The sequence below is a fragment of the Bos indicus x Bos taurus genome, chromosome 27 (genome assembly GCF_003369695.1).
Source record: "Bos indicus x Bos taurus breed Angus x Brahman F1 hybrid chromosome 27, Bos_hybrid_MaternalHap_v2.0, whole genome shotgun sequence".
Lineage (NCBI taxonomy): Eukaryota > Metazoa > Chordata > Mammalia > Artiodactyla > Bovidae > Bos > Bos indicus x Bos taurus.
In genome coordinates this window covers 13724459-13740832 of record NC_040102.1, presented here as the reverse complement: position 1 = coordinate 13740832, position 16374 = coordinate 13724459, and the positions used below count along the sequence as shown (strand labels likewise).

The 16374-nt window shown below is 46.9% G+C and overlaps 1 protein-coding gene across 15 annotated transcripts in view; it reads right to left on the bottom strand.

Annotated features, from left to right (window-relative positions):
* Positions 1 to 1709: 1709 nt before the first annotated feature.
* Positions 1710 to 16374, bottom strand: part of TENM3 (teneurin transmembrane protein 3) — a 2746241-nt gene continuing 2731576 nt past the window's right edge. For 14 of the 15 annotated variants that reach the window (XM_027530163.1, XM_027530171.1, XM_027530173.1 and 11 more), the window contains 3 exons: positions 12132 to 13743; positions 8467 to 8597; positions 1710 to 5311 (listed from right to left, as the gene is read on the bottom strand). In XM_027530163.1, coding sequence (XP_027385964.1) covers positions 4556 to 5311; positions 8467 to 8597; positions 12132 to 13743 — 2499 coding nt within the window. In that variant the 3' untranslated portion in view covers positions 1710 to 4555. The remainder of the gene's footprint in view (positions 5312 to 8466; positions 8598 to 12131; positions 13744 to 16374) is intronic. The other variant, XM_027530168.1, reaches the window with a different exon arrangement.

Below are 16374 nucleotides of genomic sequence, written 5' to 3'. Positions count from 1 at the left end.
TGAGACACGGCTTGGATCCCTGAGTTGAGAAGATCCCTGGGAGGAGGGCGTGGCAACCCATTCCAGTATTCTTGCAGTATTCTTGTCCCTGGAGAATCCCAGGGACAGAGGAGCCTGGAGGGTTATGGTCCATAGGGTTGCAAAGAGTCGGACACGCCTGAAGCGACTGAGCACACACGTTACTGGGAGTCTGTGGGCTACAGTGGGGGGTACTAGCTGACAGGGCATCTCTGTTCACCCGGATTTGAGCCACTTCTGTGAACCTGGGCAACTCGCTCACACGTCTCTAAGTGCCTTCCGGCTCCCGCTTCTAGAATTTGATGCATTTCACAGGGTGCTGGAGTCAGCTCCCCTCTTGGAAGGAAAGTGGGGTGGAATCTGGGTACTGGAGGACTGGGAAGAGCTCTGTGGCCCTTCAAGGCTGTCCCTGGGTGGGGCGACTCCACTCTGCAGGAGCACAGATAGCAACCCAGGCGGGCAGGGGTGCAGATTCTGGCCCAAGGGGACCTCCTTCTCCTCTGAACTCGGGCAGCCCGCTGCTGTGGGTGCTGTCCAGGTGGCTTTGGCCACAGACAGGGAGCGATGCAGACCAGCGCCCTGCCGCTGCCTCTTTTGGAGTCCTCCATTTCTAGAGCATCTCACATAACAGATTTCCTGCTCAGCGGGTGAGAGAAGCAGCTTCATTTGGGAGCAGGCCAAGACAGAAGGAGAAAGAAAAGGTGGCCCACAGAGAGGGTGGTGGGCTTGGTTAGGGCGGCATCAAAGACAGAAACCTCCCATCATCTTTAAAGTGCTTGGGGACTGGTGTTGAGAGCAGGCGTCATACGTATGTGCGGGACCGTCACTTAAAACCACATCCAGTGATTATGTCACGTGTGCAGCATGTTAACATCTGAAGGCGCATCTCACAGGAGGCGCAGCTGCGTATTCCATGCCCAGACAATTCTGCTACAAAGAAACAATTTTCACCTACATTTTTCTTTGCATTCGTTCAGACATGACCTCTGGGGAAAGCGGTGTGGAAAATGAAAGCAGCAATTCGCATGTGTTTTTCTGCACCCCCACCCCCTATTTGAGGGTTAATCTCTAATAAGAGGAGAAAAAAGAAATAGACCCTTTGGCTGAGTGGAGTGACCTGATTCTTCCTGGATCAACATGTTATCAGGTTGAGGTTGTCACTGCAAAGCAAGGATGATGAAGCCTGCCTTTTCAGACTAAAATCAAAGCCTTGGCCGGCCAGGCTGAAACTGCTGACCTAAGCATCCCCTAATCAGGCGGTCTATATGTAGATTTAGACATCTCCAGGAGGCTAGGAGACTATCAGGCCCAAACTGATTATTCTAATCAAGTGTTTTAATTAAGCACTTATTGCCAGGATCACAGGAACGGGGCCTGCTCTCAAGGAGTAATGGGCAGCATCTTTTTCCTCCTTCTTCTTCACGGTGATGAGGTTTGGCTTTGTAAAGGTACATTTAACATTTTTTCTAAAGTAGGCCATGGAAAGAGTTTTCTGTGAATGGCACACTGACGAACAGGCTGTCTGGCCAGCGGACACCACAATTAGAAAAGAAAAGAAAAGGTATGATCAACTGGGTTGCAGACGAATCAATACCCCAGCAACTGCATCTATTTGCATCTTCCACCCCCAAAACACAAAAGGAATCCTGGCTGGCCCAAGATATTTTTAAAAAATATATATAAAACACACACACATTGGGTTGGCTTTTATTGGAATGCCTAGATGCAATCTATAGTCATCAAGTTATGGAAAATTCAGGTCACATATAAAGTTAAGAAGGCAAATGAAAAGAACAATACAAATCAGACAAAATTTACATCTCAAAATATCATGAAAGCATTTTGACTGGCTTTGCCTAAAATACTTTGAATATCAATTTCTTTTTTGTAAGCTAATTCTTTTCATTATACAGCCCCCTTCCCACCCTCCCAACTCTTAGAAAAAGGTCTTTTGTTTACATATTCCCCAAGGTCACTATTTCTTGTAAAAGCATGTCCAGATCACAAGTCTTTTTAGAAAGAAATAGGCTCATTATACCCACTAACAAGACACTAATTGGGTTGATTTGACTTCACCTAAAATAAGCACCAGGAGAAGACTCCAAATCTGTTATTTACTGGTGCCAGTGTGAAGGACCAGTCCACGTCAAGAGGAGGATAAGGTTATGATTTTACTTCCGTCATGTGGTACAAGCTTTTTTCATGGTCAATACATCTGAAATATTTCTGAGAATGTAGACTCAGAGCCTATTTCAACCAAAAGTACTTACAGCATGCTAAATACAGCCCTGCAAAAATGCCATGGAACAGAACTGCAAACACCTAAGTTAACAGTTAGAAAATCAAATGTAAAACAGAGCCATGTTTATGTGGTTTGAAATCTCAAGAGTTGTCTAAACTGGGGCTTCATAATACTCGCCAGAGGATTTCCAGGATAAAAAATATTACTGCTAATCTGTGCTTTCATTCTAATAAAATATCAGCATTCATTAGAAGATTAATTACTTCGGTATGCTCTACCAAATACACAAAGACAGTAATAGCACTGATACTGTAAATTCAGTAGCTATTTTGAAACTTTCCCAGCCCATCTGTTTAATAAACACACCTACTGTGCAATTTAGAGTATGTGATACATACAAAGCAGTTAGAAAATTAATTTTCAATACATCACTTGAACCTTTATATTTACGACATGTTCACTTGCTATGTTTTATCACCATTATACATAGAGGAAAACAGTGTGTACTATAGCTCAATGAACTGAGAAAGGTTTTCTAAAAATATTTTTGTGGCTGAATTTAGTGCTCACGAAAGAGACGTGCCAGAGTGGCTGAGCCGCAAGGAAGCGCAGATGCTTGGTGCGCTGGCACGCGGGCGGCAGGAGGGCACGGCTCTCGGTTCACTTCCAGCGGATCCGCCACCCCCAGCTTCCCCGAGACACAGCAGAGGCTCCCATTCAAACCAGCTCCGAGCTGGCTGGGTCGTTTGGGCTTACGGGAGCTTTTGATCTCCCCTTGACGTCCCTCTTTGTGACCTGAGGGTCCAAACTCGAGACTAGCTGAGTGACCCTGACCTTCCCTGTCTGGGTGTCTCACCGCAGCTCGGTTTCTGCTAGCTTGCCAAGATCTTAAGACATGTGTAAGGTGACGACTAACTACATTAGCTCCTTTCCCGCTCACAAAGCATCTGATGGGGGTCTTGCGCCTCCATCATGAAAAGAGGCTTCAAGGAAGGTAACAGTAAAACCCTGGGGTTAATGGTATCAACTCCCCCATAGACTTTTTAGGGGCGGAGAGAGGGACAATGCCTCCTGCGCTGTTTTATGTATTTTTGGGTTTGTGTTTCGTGGCTTCCGTTACATTCCACCAGCCTTAGTTTTCTACCGTGCCTCTTAGCTGACAATGGTTGAGGACACTGGCCTGATGAAAAAGAGGAGGAGGAGAAAGGAGGTCTCTGATTAGCCACCCACGGAGGATCGCACAGTCTATCCATCTAGTGATAGAAAGTTGCACGTTTTTTTTTTTGTTTTGTTTTGTTTTTCAACCTAATACAAAAATATTAACACATCTGGACATTATAGGCATAAGTCGTTATATCTCTACAATATAATAATTTATACTGTACAGCTATAACAGATAACAAAAGGTGCAATCCTTTTAAAAAAATCACACAGTTCACATGTTTTTATCGTTTTATTTTTTAAGTATAAACTTTTTAAACACTTTACATAAATTAACTCCTCTGAGACTAATATCTGATGTACAGTAAATTGTAATTCATATAAAAATCCATAAACAACTTGTCTCACATAATTTACAAAAAAATCAGGGTTTCCTTTGCTTATCAGTGACAAGGATTCTATTTGCCAGTTTTCTTCCCCCCAAGGCAAACCACATGAGCATTGTAAAATTCCTTAGAAATCCCCGCCCTGGCAGCAGAAGTCACGTGTGCCAATGTCCTTTTACAAACCAGCACAGGGAAAGCAGTTGGGTTGTCTAGAAACAGTAACTTTGCCCCACATTTTAAAATTAACAGATATATATCACATCCTATGCAGAGAGACTACTTCTTGTAAGCAAAGGTCGACAACGGTAATACCTGGAAACACTGTATGCCTTTCTACCTTCGTCAGATACAGTGCCTCAGAGAACAAGATGGCCCAGAAGCAAAAGGTTTGGGCCGCTTTCTTTAATGATCCATTTTTCCTTGGAATACTTTCAGTCCAACTGAGTGCAGCGATATGCATATGTAAACATATTCTTTAAAGCCGATCACCTTTTAAGGTCATTCAGAAGGAAGTCTTTTGTTTTCTTTTTGTGTGTGTGTGTGTGGATTTTTTAAAATAGCAGTCTGGTTCTCCCGGAAGGCTCTTCGGTGCCGGAGAGTCCCCCCTCGGATTGTGCTACAGACAGATCTGAGCAGAGGTGGGGGAATGGGGGGTGCTGGGGCTGGAGGGGCAAGTGGCGCCCCGCCGGCTCGGGTCCCCGCAGGGGTGGTGGCGGCGGCGCGCGCCTCCCTGCCGCCGGCCCGGGGGTTACCTCTTGCCGATCTCGCTCTGGCGGAGGAACTGGATGTTGTTGGCGCTGTCGGCCAGCTCGGGGTACTGCTCCACCGAGAGTACGTAGTACCCGTCGTAGCCCTGCACCTTGCCGGCGCTCAGCAGCTGCCGCTTCTCGCCCTCCGTCCAGAGGCGCGCGCCCTCCTCGCCGTCGCGCACGCGCTGCTGCTCGCGCGCCCAGGCCCGGGCGAGCGCGCGCTGCCGCGCCTGCTCCAGGATGCGCGCCTTCTCCTCGTCCAGGGTCATGCCGTAGCGCACGTGCAGCGCCAGCGCGCCGAACTGCATCTCCACGTCGGCGAACCTGCGAGTCCTGCCGTTGACCACGGTGGTGGACTGTGACACGGTCACGTTGATGCCATTCTCCAGCGCCTTGCGGCCGCTGGTCAGCCGCAGAGTGCCCAGGTCGCTCTCCGGCGTGCTGGTCTTGATGAAGTAGTGCGTGTCCTTGCCCTCGATGGTGAAGTGCAGGTTCTCCAGGTAGAAGGCGTTGTTGAGCACGGCCGCCACCTTGATGCAGTCCTCGTTGGCGATGTTCAGCACGTTGGTCTGCACGCGGCCCTGGCTCACGGCCAGCATGACGCCCTTGCCGATCAGTGACTTGACCGTGGCGAACCACAGCCACGACGGCGCGCCGCTGCCTTTGCGCCTGCTCACCTGCACCTCGGCCATCTTCCCCAGGGACAGGAAGGCCTTGGCCTGCCTCGCCACTTGCTGCTGGACTCCAAAAATGGGCTGCAGAGAGAAACAGACCCGCAGGATGGGTTAGAGAACAGTCGGGCTCTTCTGGCCCCAGGGAGCCAGGCTTCCGGGCGGTGCTCTGGTTCTGGGCAGAAATAAAACGCGGGGGAGTGGGGTGGGGGCGGGGGTTTGCTGATTAAAACCTCAGTAATTTCTTTAGAAATGAAAAGGCTAAAAAACCCTGGGGGGAGGAATGCACTCAAGACCCCGCTCCCCTCAAGTTGATCCCAATATGTTTTGAAAGGTAAAAAGAGGTAACTCCATCATGTATTTTATGTGTCAAGAGCTTTATAGTTTCTAATGTGGGTGATGCTGGGAGGGATGGGGGGCAGGAGGAGAAGGGGACGACAGAGGATGAGATGGCTGAATGGCATCACTGACTCGATGGACGTGAGTCTGAGTGAACTCTGGGGGTTGGTGATGGACAGGGAGGCCTGGCGTGCTGCGATTCATGGGTTTGCAAAGAGTCGGACACGACTCAGCGACTGAACTGAAGTGAACTGAACTGAATGTGGGTGAAATGGGCTTCCTTGGTGGCTCGATGGTAAGGAATTCGCATGCAATGCAGGATTTGCAGGAGACTTGGGTTCAGTGTCAGACTTTATTTTTGGGGCTCCAAAATCACTGCAGATGGTGATTGCAGCCATGAAATTAAAAGACGTTTACTCCTTGGAAGGAAAGTTATGACCAACCTAGATAGCATATTCAAAAGCAGAGACATTACTTTGCCAACTAAGGTCCGTCTAGTCAAGCCTATGGTTTTTCCAGTGGTCATGTATGGATGTGAGAGTTGGGCTGTGAAGAAAGCTGAGCGCCAAAGAATTGATGCTTTTGAACTGTGGTGTTGGAGAAGACTCTTGAGAGTCCCTTGGACTGCAAGGAGATCCAACCAGTCCATTCTGAAGGAGATCAGTCCTGGGTGTTCTTTGGAAGGAATGATGCTAAAGCTGAAACTCCAGTACTTTGGCCACCTCATGCGAAGAGTTGACTCATTGGAAAAGACTCTGATGCTGGGAGGGATTGGGGGCAGGAGGAAGGGGATGACAGAGGATGAGATGGCTGGATGGCATCACCGACTTGATGGATGTGAGTCTGAGTGAACTCCGGGAGTTGGTGATGGACAGGGAGGCCTGGTGTGCTGCGATTCATGGGTTTGCAAAGAGTCGGACACGACTGAGCGACTGAACTGAACTGGGTTCAGATCCGTGTGCCAGGAAGATCCCCTGAAGGAGGGCATGGCAACCCACTCCAGTGTTCTTGCCTGGAGGATCCCATGGACAGAGGAACCTGGTGGGCTACAGTCCAAAAGGTCGCAAAGCAGCCTATAAGACTGAAGAGACTTAGTCCGCACACATGAAGGTAGGCGAAATATTCAGGTTTTTGCCTTTTCTCTTTCCGTTTCTAGATACCCTTTTCCCAGGCTCACCCCATTTGGGGAACCAGCTTACCAGATGGGCCATCTCAACAGCTTTCTCCATGGGAGGCTGGTGAGAAAGCGCCAAAATGCAAAGGAAGGTTGGAAAGCCTGGGGGTGCTCCAGTTGGATCACCCAGTCCCACTTTAAGCTAAAGTCCCACTTTAAAGCACATGCCTTTAATTTACTTAACAGGCGTGTGCTTTAATTTAGGTAAACTCTGTACTGTATCCTGGTGAACAGAGCTTTCAGCTGAATTTGACTGTAAAACTGACGGACTGAAATGGGCCAGGATGAGCGCACAGTGGGGACAGCTGTCAACGAGTGTTTATCGCTTTAGGAAAACATTTATTTTTCGCAGACTGAGGGACAGTGGGCCTTCTGCATTCACAAGGGTTTTTAATTGGGAGCATCTTAACTCAGGCAGCTCTTAGACTACCAGATGTTCGTCTGGCCAGCATTTTCCCCAATTGGAAGCATGTGTTCCGTTTGCAGTGGTGAAAGACACATTTGTTTTTCCGTTCTCCAGGCATCCTTGATGTCTTTGCTGGCGATTCCCTAAGCTGTCCTTATGGTGCACTTCTCATGACAGAGAACCGGAACTGTATGGAAAAGGCTGCCTAGGAAAAAAGTTGGCAAGTCCACTTGTACAGTATGACTTAAGTGTTTTCAGACATGTTGGAAAGTCATCTGCAATTATTACGTGCTCAGAGGCATTAGCAAACTTAGGGATGTCTTCATGGCACTTGATCAGTGCAGGTATATTTGCAATTAGAAATGTTAAAATGGCTACCAGATCCCGGAAACTGAATGGGTTTTGCCTTTTAAATGTGAAGGCGACATCTGAGAAAGGAATTGCTTTTAAGTATGAAACATGTGCCAGAAAGCAGAGGTATTGGCATTGTGTGTGTGTGTGTGTGTTTTAGCCAGGCTTGCCTTTTCTTTTTGAGTTCATTGAGATTATAGGAAATTGCTCAAGGGGGGAAATTAATCTTCCTAAGAAACACTGTGCTCTCTTCTTATCATTATGGGGTAACCCAGTTTCTTGATCTTTAATTATTTTTGCTTTAAGCTAGAAATTCTGATATTTTGTTGTTGCGTTCCTTTCTGATCTCTGAATGGTGGGAATTAAAAAGTGTCAGTTTGTGAAATGGCGGCTTTGATTTCGCAATTTTCCATTCTTTCTCCTTTTATTTCTCAGAATGGTTCCAGGCCTCCTGGTCTGTTAGTTTCAGGAAAATTCCATAAGCACCTAGTGGTAGGTGGAGCTTTACCAGAGGCCATTTTATTTTTAATCTTTTTCCCTTGAAAACATGGCTACATTTTAAAGAAGTGGAACTTTGTGGCACTGTTTGTGAGCTGCTAATTTGTAACATGAATTCCCTGCCCTCCTGTTTATTGTATCTTTGCCTTAAGGTCCCAAATCTTATAAATGTGCATTCCTGGGGTTCTCTGTAGAAACCCTGCACTCAACAATGAGCTTTTATATTTTATTACTGTTTGATAATGTCTTTCTGTTTTTATTAGCATCACTAAAAGCAGACTGAAGCCTGTTTCACAGGCCCCTGGTCTGCTGAACAGAAATGCAAGAGACATGGTGCTTTCTTTCCTGAGTCAAAAAAAAAAAAAAAAAAAAAAAAGGCCTTTGGTACCCAGGGAGTCTGATTAAACAGGGGACTGTAAGGCACAAGCAAGCCCTTCGTCACCTTTCACAGTTTTGCTTTTTGTCTCTTACCGGTACATCGTCCCACTGCTGACTCTTCACGAGTTCATAAGAAGGCTCCGTTAAATCAAATTTGGGGACAGGGAATCCAGGAATAGCATTGTGCAGATGGAAGCCAAAGGTCACCAGCCAGCTGTTAACATCTAGGAAAAGAAGGTCCAAAATGAAAGACTTCCGAGTTCACTTTGTGCTTTCCGACACTGAGAGCCTTACCTGAAAACCCCACCTTCACAAACGATAACCTGAGAAAGAGCTCCTGTTTGCCTCTGCCCTACAATTAAAAATACTATTTTCAGACACGGTAAAAATAACTTCAGTAGCAGGAGGAAGTGAGGCAAGGGCTACAGACAGTGTGGATAATAGAGACTCACTTAGACAGATGGGTACCCAGTCCCACCTGGGAACTTGCAACCCGTGCTGGTAATAGTGTTTAAAAAAAAAGTTGAATAACAATGCCTAGCAGCGTGAAAGAGATGTGGTTGTTGAACACAAATGACATCTGTAGTTAGTGAAGGCTGGTCTTAACTAGAAGTCCTGTGTTATTAGCTTTCCAAAGTGGCTGCCCAAGGATATGCAAGTTTCCACCACCCATTTTCTATTAATAAAAACCCCACATCGAGTGTATGAAAATCAACAGTCAACTCTTAATCAAAGACGGATGCCAAAAGCTGGCCTAGCCAGCCAGGGGCACGAAGTTCTGATTCCCATCAGTTCCGACTTCAAAGGCTCACTGCGCACAGGTGGAGACAAACTTTTGAGGGAGAGAAGCTGGAAACCTTTAAGATGGTATTTTAAAATATTGCCATGTGACTCCAAAAGCCATTACACTGAGAATAAAGCTTTTATTCTATTTTGGAGGTTATACTGTTACAGAACTACTCAGCAGGCTTGCAGCTTTATGAGTACAGTTGGGTGTAGATTATTTTATATATTAAGCACATTGCTGGAAAATTTGAAATTGCATTTCACCTAATATATTTTATGCTGTTCCATCTCTTTTTTGATGTTTTGCAAAAAATGCTGCTGTGGCATTCCCTGGCGTCCATGTTGCTAGGAGAGGATGAATTCAGGAGCGGTGGGTTGCCAGCCTCTCGGGCAGCCACTGTCAACACCTCTTAAATAAGAAGTGGGGGACTGCTTATCAGAATGATGGAGGCCACTTGCTCTCCGATTCCTTCTCCAGGGCACCAACTCACACCTGTCAGGCTGGCAGGTCCCTTTCTGCAGGCATCATATAGGCTCTAAACTTAGTGGTATGCTCCCTCTTTTTTTTTTTTTAATTAAAGAAAATATTGATTTGGCCAAGTTGGGTCCTAGTTGTGGCCCTCAAGATCCTTCACTGTGGCCTGAGCTGTCTAGTTATGGCAAGAGCACTTAATTGTGCCATGGCATGTGGGATCCTGGTTCCCCAACCAGGGATCGAACCAGTCGCCTGCACTGCGAGGCAAATTCTAAACTGCTGAACCACTAGGGAAGTCCCATCCCTATTTTAAATGGAGGGCTGGTGGTGGTGGTGGAGGAGAGAGAAAAACCCCAAGTTCACTCCATAGGAGAGAAGTGATATATATGTGTGTGCGCGTGCATGCACGTGCATAAGATTGGGGGGCGTGGTTTATGTTTTAGAGAAAATTTTTGAACGGGGGCAGAGGTACTCCTACTATGAATGATGTCAGTGAAGCAGTGAAAAATCAGAGGCTCTTAACATGTTGAAGATTACTGCCCAGATACTGGGACATGAATGCAGATGTGTCCTGGGGAACCCTGAAGGAGAATGCCCATTTGGGTGCTGTTGAGTCAGGATGCTGACAGCAGGGACTTGGAGCGGGTTCGTGTGGGAGAGAGCTAGGCGAAGCTGGAGAGAGTCTGCGGAAGTGGGAAGCAGATGTAAAATGAACAGGGGCAGTATTTTGAGAGCTGTACTGAGAACTGAGAAGACAGAACATCCTGGCATGCTTCAAATATTGAACAAGGAGAGAGACAGCCAGACGGAGCATCTAACACAAGGCAAAACAAAACAGAAACCCCCAAACCAAACACAGAAAAAGAAAACAGGGAATAACCTTCCTCTAGGAAGCATAAACAAGGGGGTTAATTATGGCAGTGTAACTCAGGAACAAAGTGGAAACAGAAGGGCTCAGCGTCCCTGGGGCCGAGGATGAGTGGAGATCTCTGCTTGCTAAAGGGAAGCCCCACGGACTGTGGGTGGGAGTGTAAACTTGTGCGGCCACCAAGGAAAGCAGGATGGAGGCTCCTCACAAAGTTAAGAACAGAATTCCCATGTGATCCAGCAGTCTCTCTTCTGGCTAGTTATCCCCCAAATGCAAAAACACTAATTTGAAAAGATATATGCAACCCTGTGTTCACTGCAGCATTCTTACAATAGTCAAGGAAACGCCCTAAGTGCTTATCCATAGATGAATGGATAAGGAAGAATCGGTGTATGTCTATACACACATACACACACAATGGAATGTTAGTTGCAAAAAATAAAATCTTGCCATTATTTAACAACATGGATGGATCTTGAGGATATTATGCAAAGTGAAGTCAGTCAGGTGGAGAAAGACCAATGCTGTATGATTTCACTTGTATAACAGTTTTTTTTGGCTGCATCTCATGGTGTGTGGGATCTTAGTTTCCCGACCAGGGATTGAACCCCGGGCCCCCAGCAGCGAAAGTGTCGAGTCTTCACCATTGGACCCCCAGGGTATTTCCCTAACTCCTCTGAAACAAATGATCAAACCAAGCATGCAGTAGAGACCAGAGTAGTAGTGGCCACCCGGGGGAAGGAGGTGGGGGGAGGGACAAAGTGGATTAAGGGCATCAGCTCTCTGGGGACAGATGTTGAATAAATTTTGGATGGTACACTGTAGTGTATACAGAAGTAGAAACAATGTTGTACACATGAAACATACAATGTTATCAAGCAGTGTTATCTCAATAAAGAATAATGAAGGTTATTACAGAGAACTACAGTTTTGCTTGGGCTTCCCTGGTGGCTCAGATGGTAAAGAATCTGCCTGCAATACAAGAGACCTGGGTTCGATCCCTGGGTAGGGCAGATTCCCTGGAGAAGGGAATGGCTACCCACTCCAGTATTCTTGCCTAGAGAATCCCATGGACAGAGGACCCTGGTGGGCTACGGTCCATGGCGGTCCAAAGAGTCGGGCACCACTGAGTGACTAACACTTTCACTTCTTTCCCCACTGCTACTTAAAGCAGAATTGCATGTTATTGTTTTTTATACCACAAAGTAGGATTGCTGTCCCCATTTTATTGTTACGGAAACAGACTCATAAAGTCATGTGACTTGTCTATAAAGCCACATGACCTGTTGTTGGAGAGGCATTCAGATTGGAACCCCGATTTGCGGGCTTCAAGTTCATGTTTTCTGCAACCTCCCGTGTCCCTTCCCTTCAAATGGCATGCCTAGATTCCATGTCATTTCAGAAAACCTGTGGTCTTGGGCTCTGGCTGGCAGAACAGGCAGTAACAAACTATGCCTAGTGTCCCTCTGTTGATTTCTCCTTGGTTTCATTGAAAACATTAGACATTTGATTTTTTTTAAAAAGACATTTGATTTTGCAGAAGGAAGGCATCAAGTTAAACCCCCAGCAGTTATTTTATGGATTCAATGATTAACTCAGTACTTGGAAAGGAAAAACAATTCTGCTTACCTGTGATGTAGTCTTTCACATCATGGATTTTGCTTGCTGGGTTGTTATTCCTAAACATATACAGGTTAAAGGGAGCTGGGTCCTTCCCAATTCTTTTCCAGATTTCTATGTCAGGTGTTGTCCACCGTCCTGCCAAAATGTCATAATCCCTTTCTCCAAAATGGATTAATTTTGTGAGTGGGTCATACAAGCCACCGTGAAATCCAATTACCAGCTGGAAGTCAATATTGGAGTCAAAATAGATCTCACCATAGGCGGTGTACTGAATCTGCTTGAGCATAAGCCCGTTGCTACTGAAAACAGCCAGTGGTGTCCCTGTGTTGTCCGACGCGATGTAGAATTCATCCCCGCTGCTGATTTCCATGGCAAAGAGATGTCCTTGGAGATCGTAATAGAGGGAGGTGATCTCCGAACTTGAGTGGTTGTAGACGTGAGTAATTCTGGTGGGGTAAGTGAGGTCCGCATAGAAAAACTGCAGGTGCTGTCCCAGACTGGTCTTGCTGGACACGCGCCTCCCCAGGCCATCGTAACGATAGATCACTGTCCAGCCACTGCCTTTACTGTAGACTCGGGTCAGAAGCCCCTTGGAGCTGTACTCGAAGATCTCGGTGCCTCTCTGGCGCAGGAAACCATCTTCATCCAGCCGGTACTGAACGTCACCCAGCCGGGTGATCCTGTCTCGCAGGTCGTAGCGGAGCGGGGTCAGCCGCGCGCTGCTACTCGGATTCAGTAAATGGAGATTCCCATTCAGGTCGTAGTTGTAACGCCACATGATTTTTTCATTCAGGTAGACCGTCTGGAGCTGTCCGTCGACGTCATACTCATAAGCGTACTTGGTGGTGTTGGCGAAGGGCCCTATTTTAATCTCTCTCTTGGTTACCCGACCCATGTTGTCATACTGAATTGTAATCCAGTACATGAGCGACCTGAATATCTCATACTGAATCTCCTTGATGCGGCCGTGGGCATCAAAGTGCTTCGTGTAAGTCATGACAGCTGTGGAAATGATCTGGTTAATATCGTAATAGATGACGCCAAATTTTCCAAACTGCTCCACTTTGCCCGAAATGTCATCGAACTGATAGAGGTCAATGGGCAGGGGAGTCTCATTGATGACACCCTGCATGCTGGTCACCCGAAAACTGTTGTCATAGCTGTAGTCGAATCTTGCGTTCACCATCCCATCTTCGCTGAAGCGGAAGATCTGCCTGTCAATCAGGGGGCCGATCTGCCTGTATCTAATGGTGCAAATGAAGCCATCGCTCTGGAGGTTTACCGTTTTGAGGACTCCCGCCGTCTCATCGTAGGTGAAACTGACCCGCGTGCTGTCGTATAAGATCTCCGAGAGCCTGGTCTGCCTTCGATACTTGAATAAGACCCTCCTGCTAGTCCCCAGGAAAGCCGTCTGCAGAAGCAGCCCCTCCTCATTGTAGTCGGTGATGACCGAGGCGTTGCTCTCCGGGGGGTTGTATATGTTGCGGTAGTAGCCGATGGAGCGGATGGTCTGCATGGTGTGGCGAGCCACGCTGGGCATGGTGATGGCAGAGAGCTGGTCCCACATATCGTATTCAAAGATGTACTGCCGCTGGCTATGGAGCAGAAGCACCATGGACTGTAAAGAGGGAGCATGCCATTAGCCGATATTTGCGAATGGGGTTGGGACGGGGGGAGTAAAAGTAGATGTAGTGACCACAAAGACGCAAAAATAGTCCGCCTGAGAAAATGATTTTCGTTTTAATTGAGTTCTCCTTGACCTTCCCTGTCCTTAACGATTTCCTGCCTAATTTGCCTGGATGCTTAATTGCCAGCGGTTTCTCACTGAGTGCCTCAACTCTCATAATGGGTTACTTGTCAGGATCAGACTTTTTTTTTTGTATCACAGGCATTCACAGCCAAGCAGCAGGTCGTCAATGGATCTGGATAAGTCATAATACAAGCATGAACAAAGCTGCTTCAAAGACAATATTTCATGGGGAAAACAGCATATGGGAAGTACAGTCCTGTCCATAATTAGCAATTATTTAGTAAGGTGGCTTTTCCCCAAACATTTCATGGAAGAGCCACACAAATCATGCTTGAATTTCCAGTGCACTTGGAGGATGAGCAAAGCATTCAAAATATTTATTTTATAAAGAAGAGACATAAAATTAGCCCCTAAAGGGATTGTGTGTACATACAGCATCATCAGCAACACTGCTTGGTTAATCGCTTGGTGAATAAGAGCTGTCAATGCTCTTATTAGGAATATGGATCCAGAGATGGTTTTTTGTTTGCAAATTCTTTACATGACATCTGAAATGACAATGAAATCTTTTCGTAAGAACCAAATCTGACTTGTCCCTTAGGTGCAGTAAGGATGGTTTCTGGGCTATACACTGCTTGGGTGCTAAATTATGAGGTGAATAAATATATGACTCAAAGTAAGCTTGGCTTATTCTTCAAGTGATTTCAGAATGACAAAAGACAGTTTATTAGGCCAAGGGAGAGAAGGTCAACCTGGAGGCTGGTTTGGTAGCTCTGCAGTGGTACGGAATGCGGGCGGCTCTTTCCTGTGAGAGGCTCCCTCTAAACCCTGTTAGACCAAATGGAGTGATGGCCGAACTGGGTGGATGGTCAGATTAGGAGCTGACCCCCCACCTCTCTCCCTCCCACACTGGGATGTACTCTTTGCTTTTGACATAAAAGTGCATAACCCCTTGTCTAGGCTCACTGCTTCTATCGTCCACTGTTTTTCAAATGCAGTTTGTCTGACTCAGGCTTCTGCAGGATCTCCTCCATAGGCACATCTAGGGGCAATTTTTGTGTGCAGGTTGTGTGACCAGTGTCTTGAGACTTGTTGCTATTGGTCTGCGTTCTTCCAAGGAAGGCCTGGACCATTGCTGAATTCACAGGACCCTGCTTGCAGTCACTTAGAATCACGTATGGAGAAGGCAGTGGCACCCCACTCCAGTACTCTTGCCTGGAAAATCCCATGGATGGAGGAGCCTGGTAGGCTGCAGTCCATGGGGTCGCGAGGAGTCGGACACGACTGAGTGACTTCACTTTCACTTTTCACTTTCATGCATTAGAGAAGGAAAAGGCAACTCACTCCAGTGTTCTTGCCTGGAGAATCCCAGGGACAGGGGAGCCTGGTGGGCTGCTGTCTATGGGGTCGCACAGAGTTGGACATGACTGAAGCAACTTAGCAGAATCATGTAGGTAGTAAAATATTACTTGCTTTGCCATGAATACACGTTGGCTTAGGGTGCCTGTCCTAGTGAGGAAATGGAAATAGTTTGGGTGGGTTTTAGGGATTTGGGAGAGATGCTGAGAATGTGCTCGTTGGCTTTTCTGACCCCTGTTGATACGTGAAGGTGATTTCTGTTACGGCTGGGTCATTTTGACAGTGGCTCTTATCGGTGGTATGCCCCTTGGCTCCCTTTAAAGACTTTTCAGTCACATTACACTCACTACTTTCAATGTTGGGGGTCTGGGAATTATTTATTTTATTAATTTATTTTTGGCCAAGAGATCTTAGTTCCCTGACCAGGTCTTTAGGAAGAGGAGTCTGTGTACAGTCCATCTAGAATTAGCTGAGCTGACTTACATGCACGAGGCTGGTCCAGAGCACCTCTGGGGGAGAGCAAGATGGGGTGTGTGAGGGGGACAGCGATGCAGACGTGAGTGTGTGGAGGACAGAGGTTACTCCAAACAGTCGAGGAAGGGCAGACTGAGCTCACGAGCGGCACTTGTGCCTCAGCGGCCCTGTGGCTGCTGGCAGAGAGGATCGTTGGGAGCGATGGGAGGCACTGAACTCAAAACCAAGGTGAACCTTCATCTCAAAGGGGAATGAAATGCCTCATGAAGATGCTCTCTGCAGGATTCTGGCTCTTTCAGAAAGGAATTACAAGGAGGTGGTCCTCCGCATTCCTCTTGGTTTCATTCCCTTTTAACCCTGGTCACTACCTGAAACCTGGCGCCCTGCACAGTCTTTTTTGGTAGCATGTTATCTGTCTTAAGCATGGGTTCCCTTTCAGTGCAGACGAAAGGAGAGAGGGCCCAGAGGCCCGGAAATGGGGCTTGCTTAAAAAACGGCTTCTTTTGGTTACTGATGCGTAAATAGGATCTATGGGCTTTTTACCGTTATGTCGAAGCTCTGCCAGGAACGACACACACCTGACAGCTTTAACTGTGCGAACGTGTAAGGCGCTGTCTGAAATGAAAAAGCTCGCGCTGAGATGATTTACAAATGACTTACAAGCTC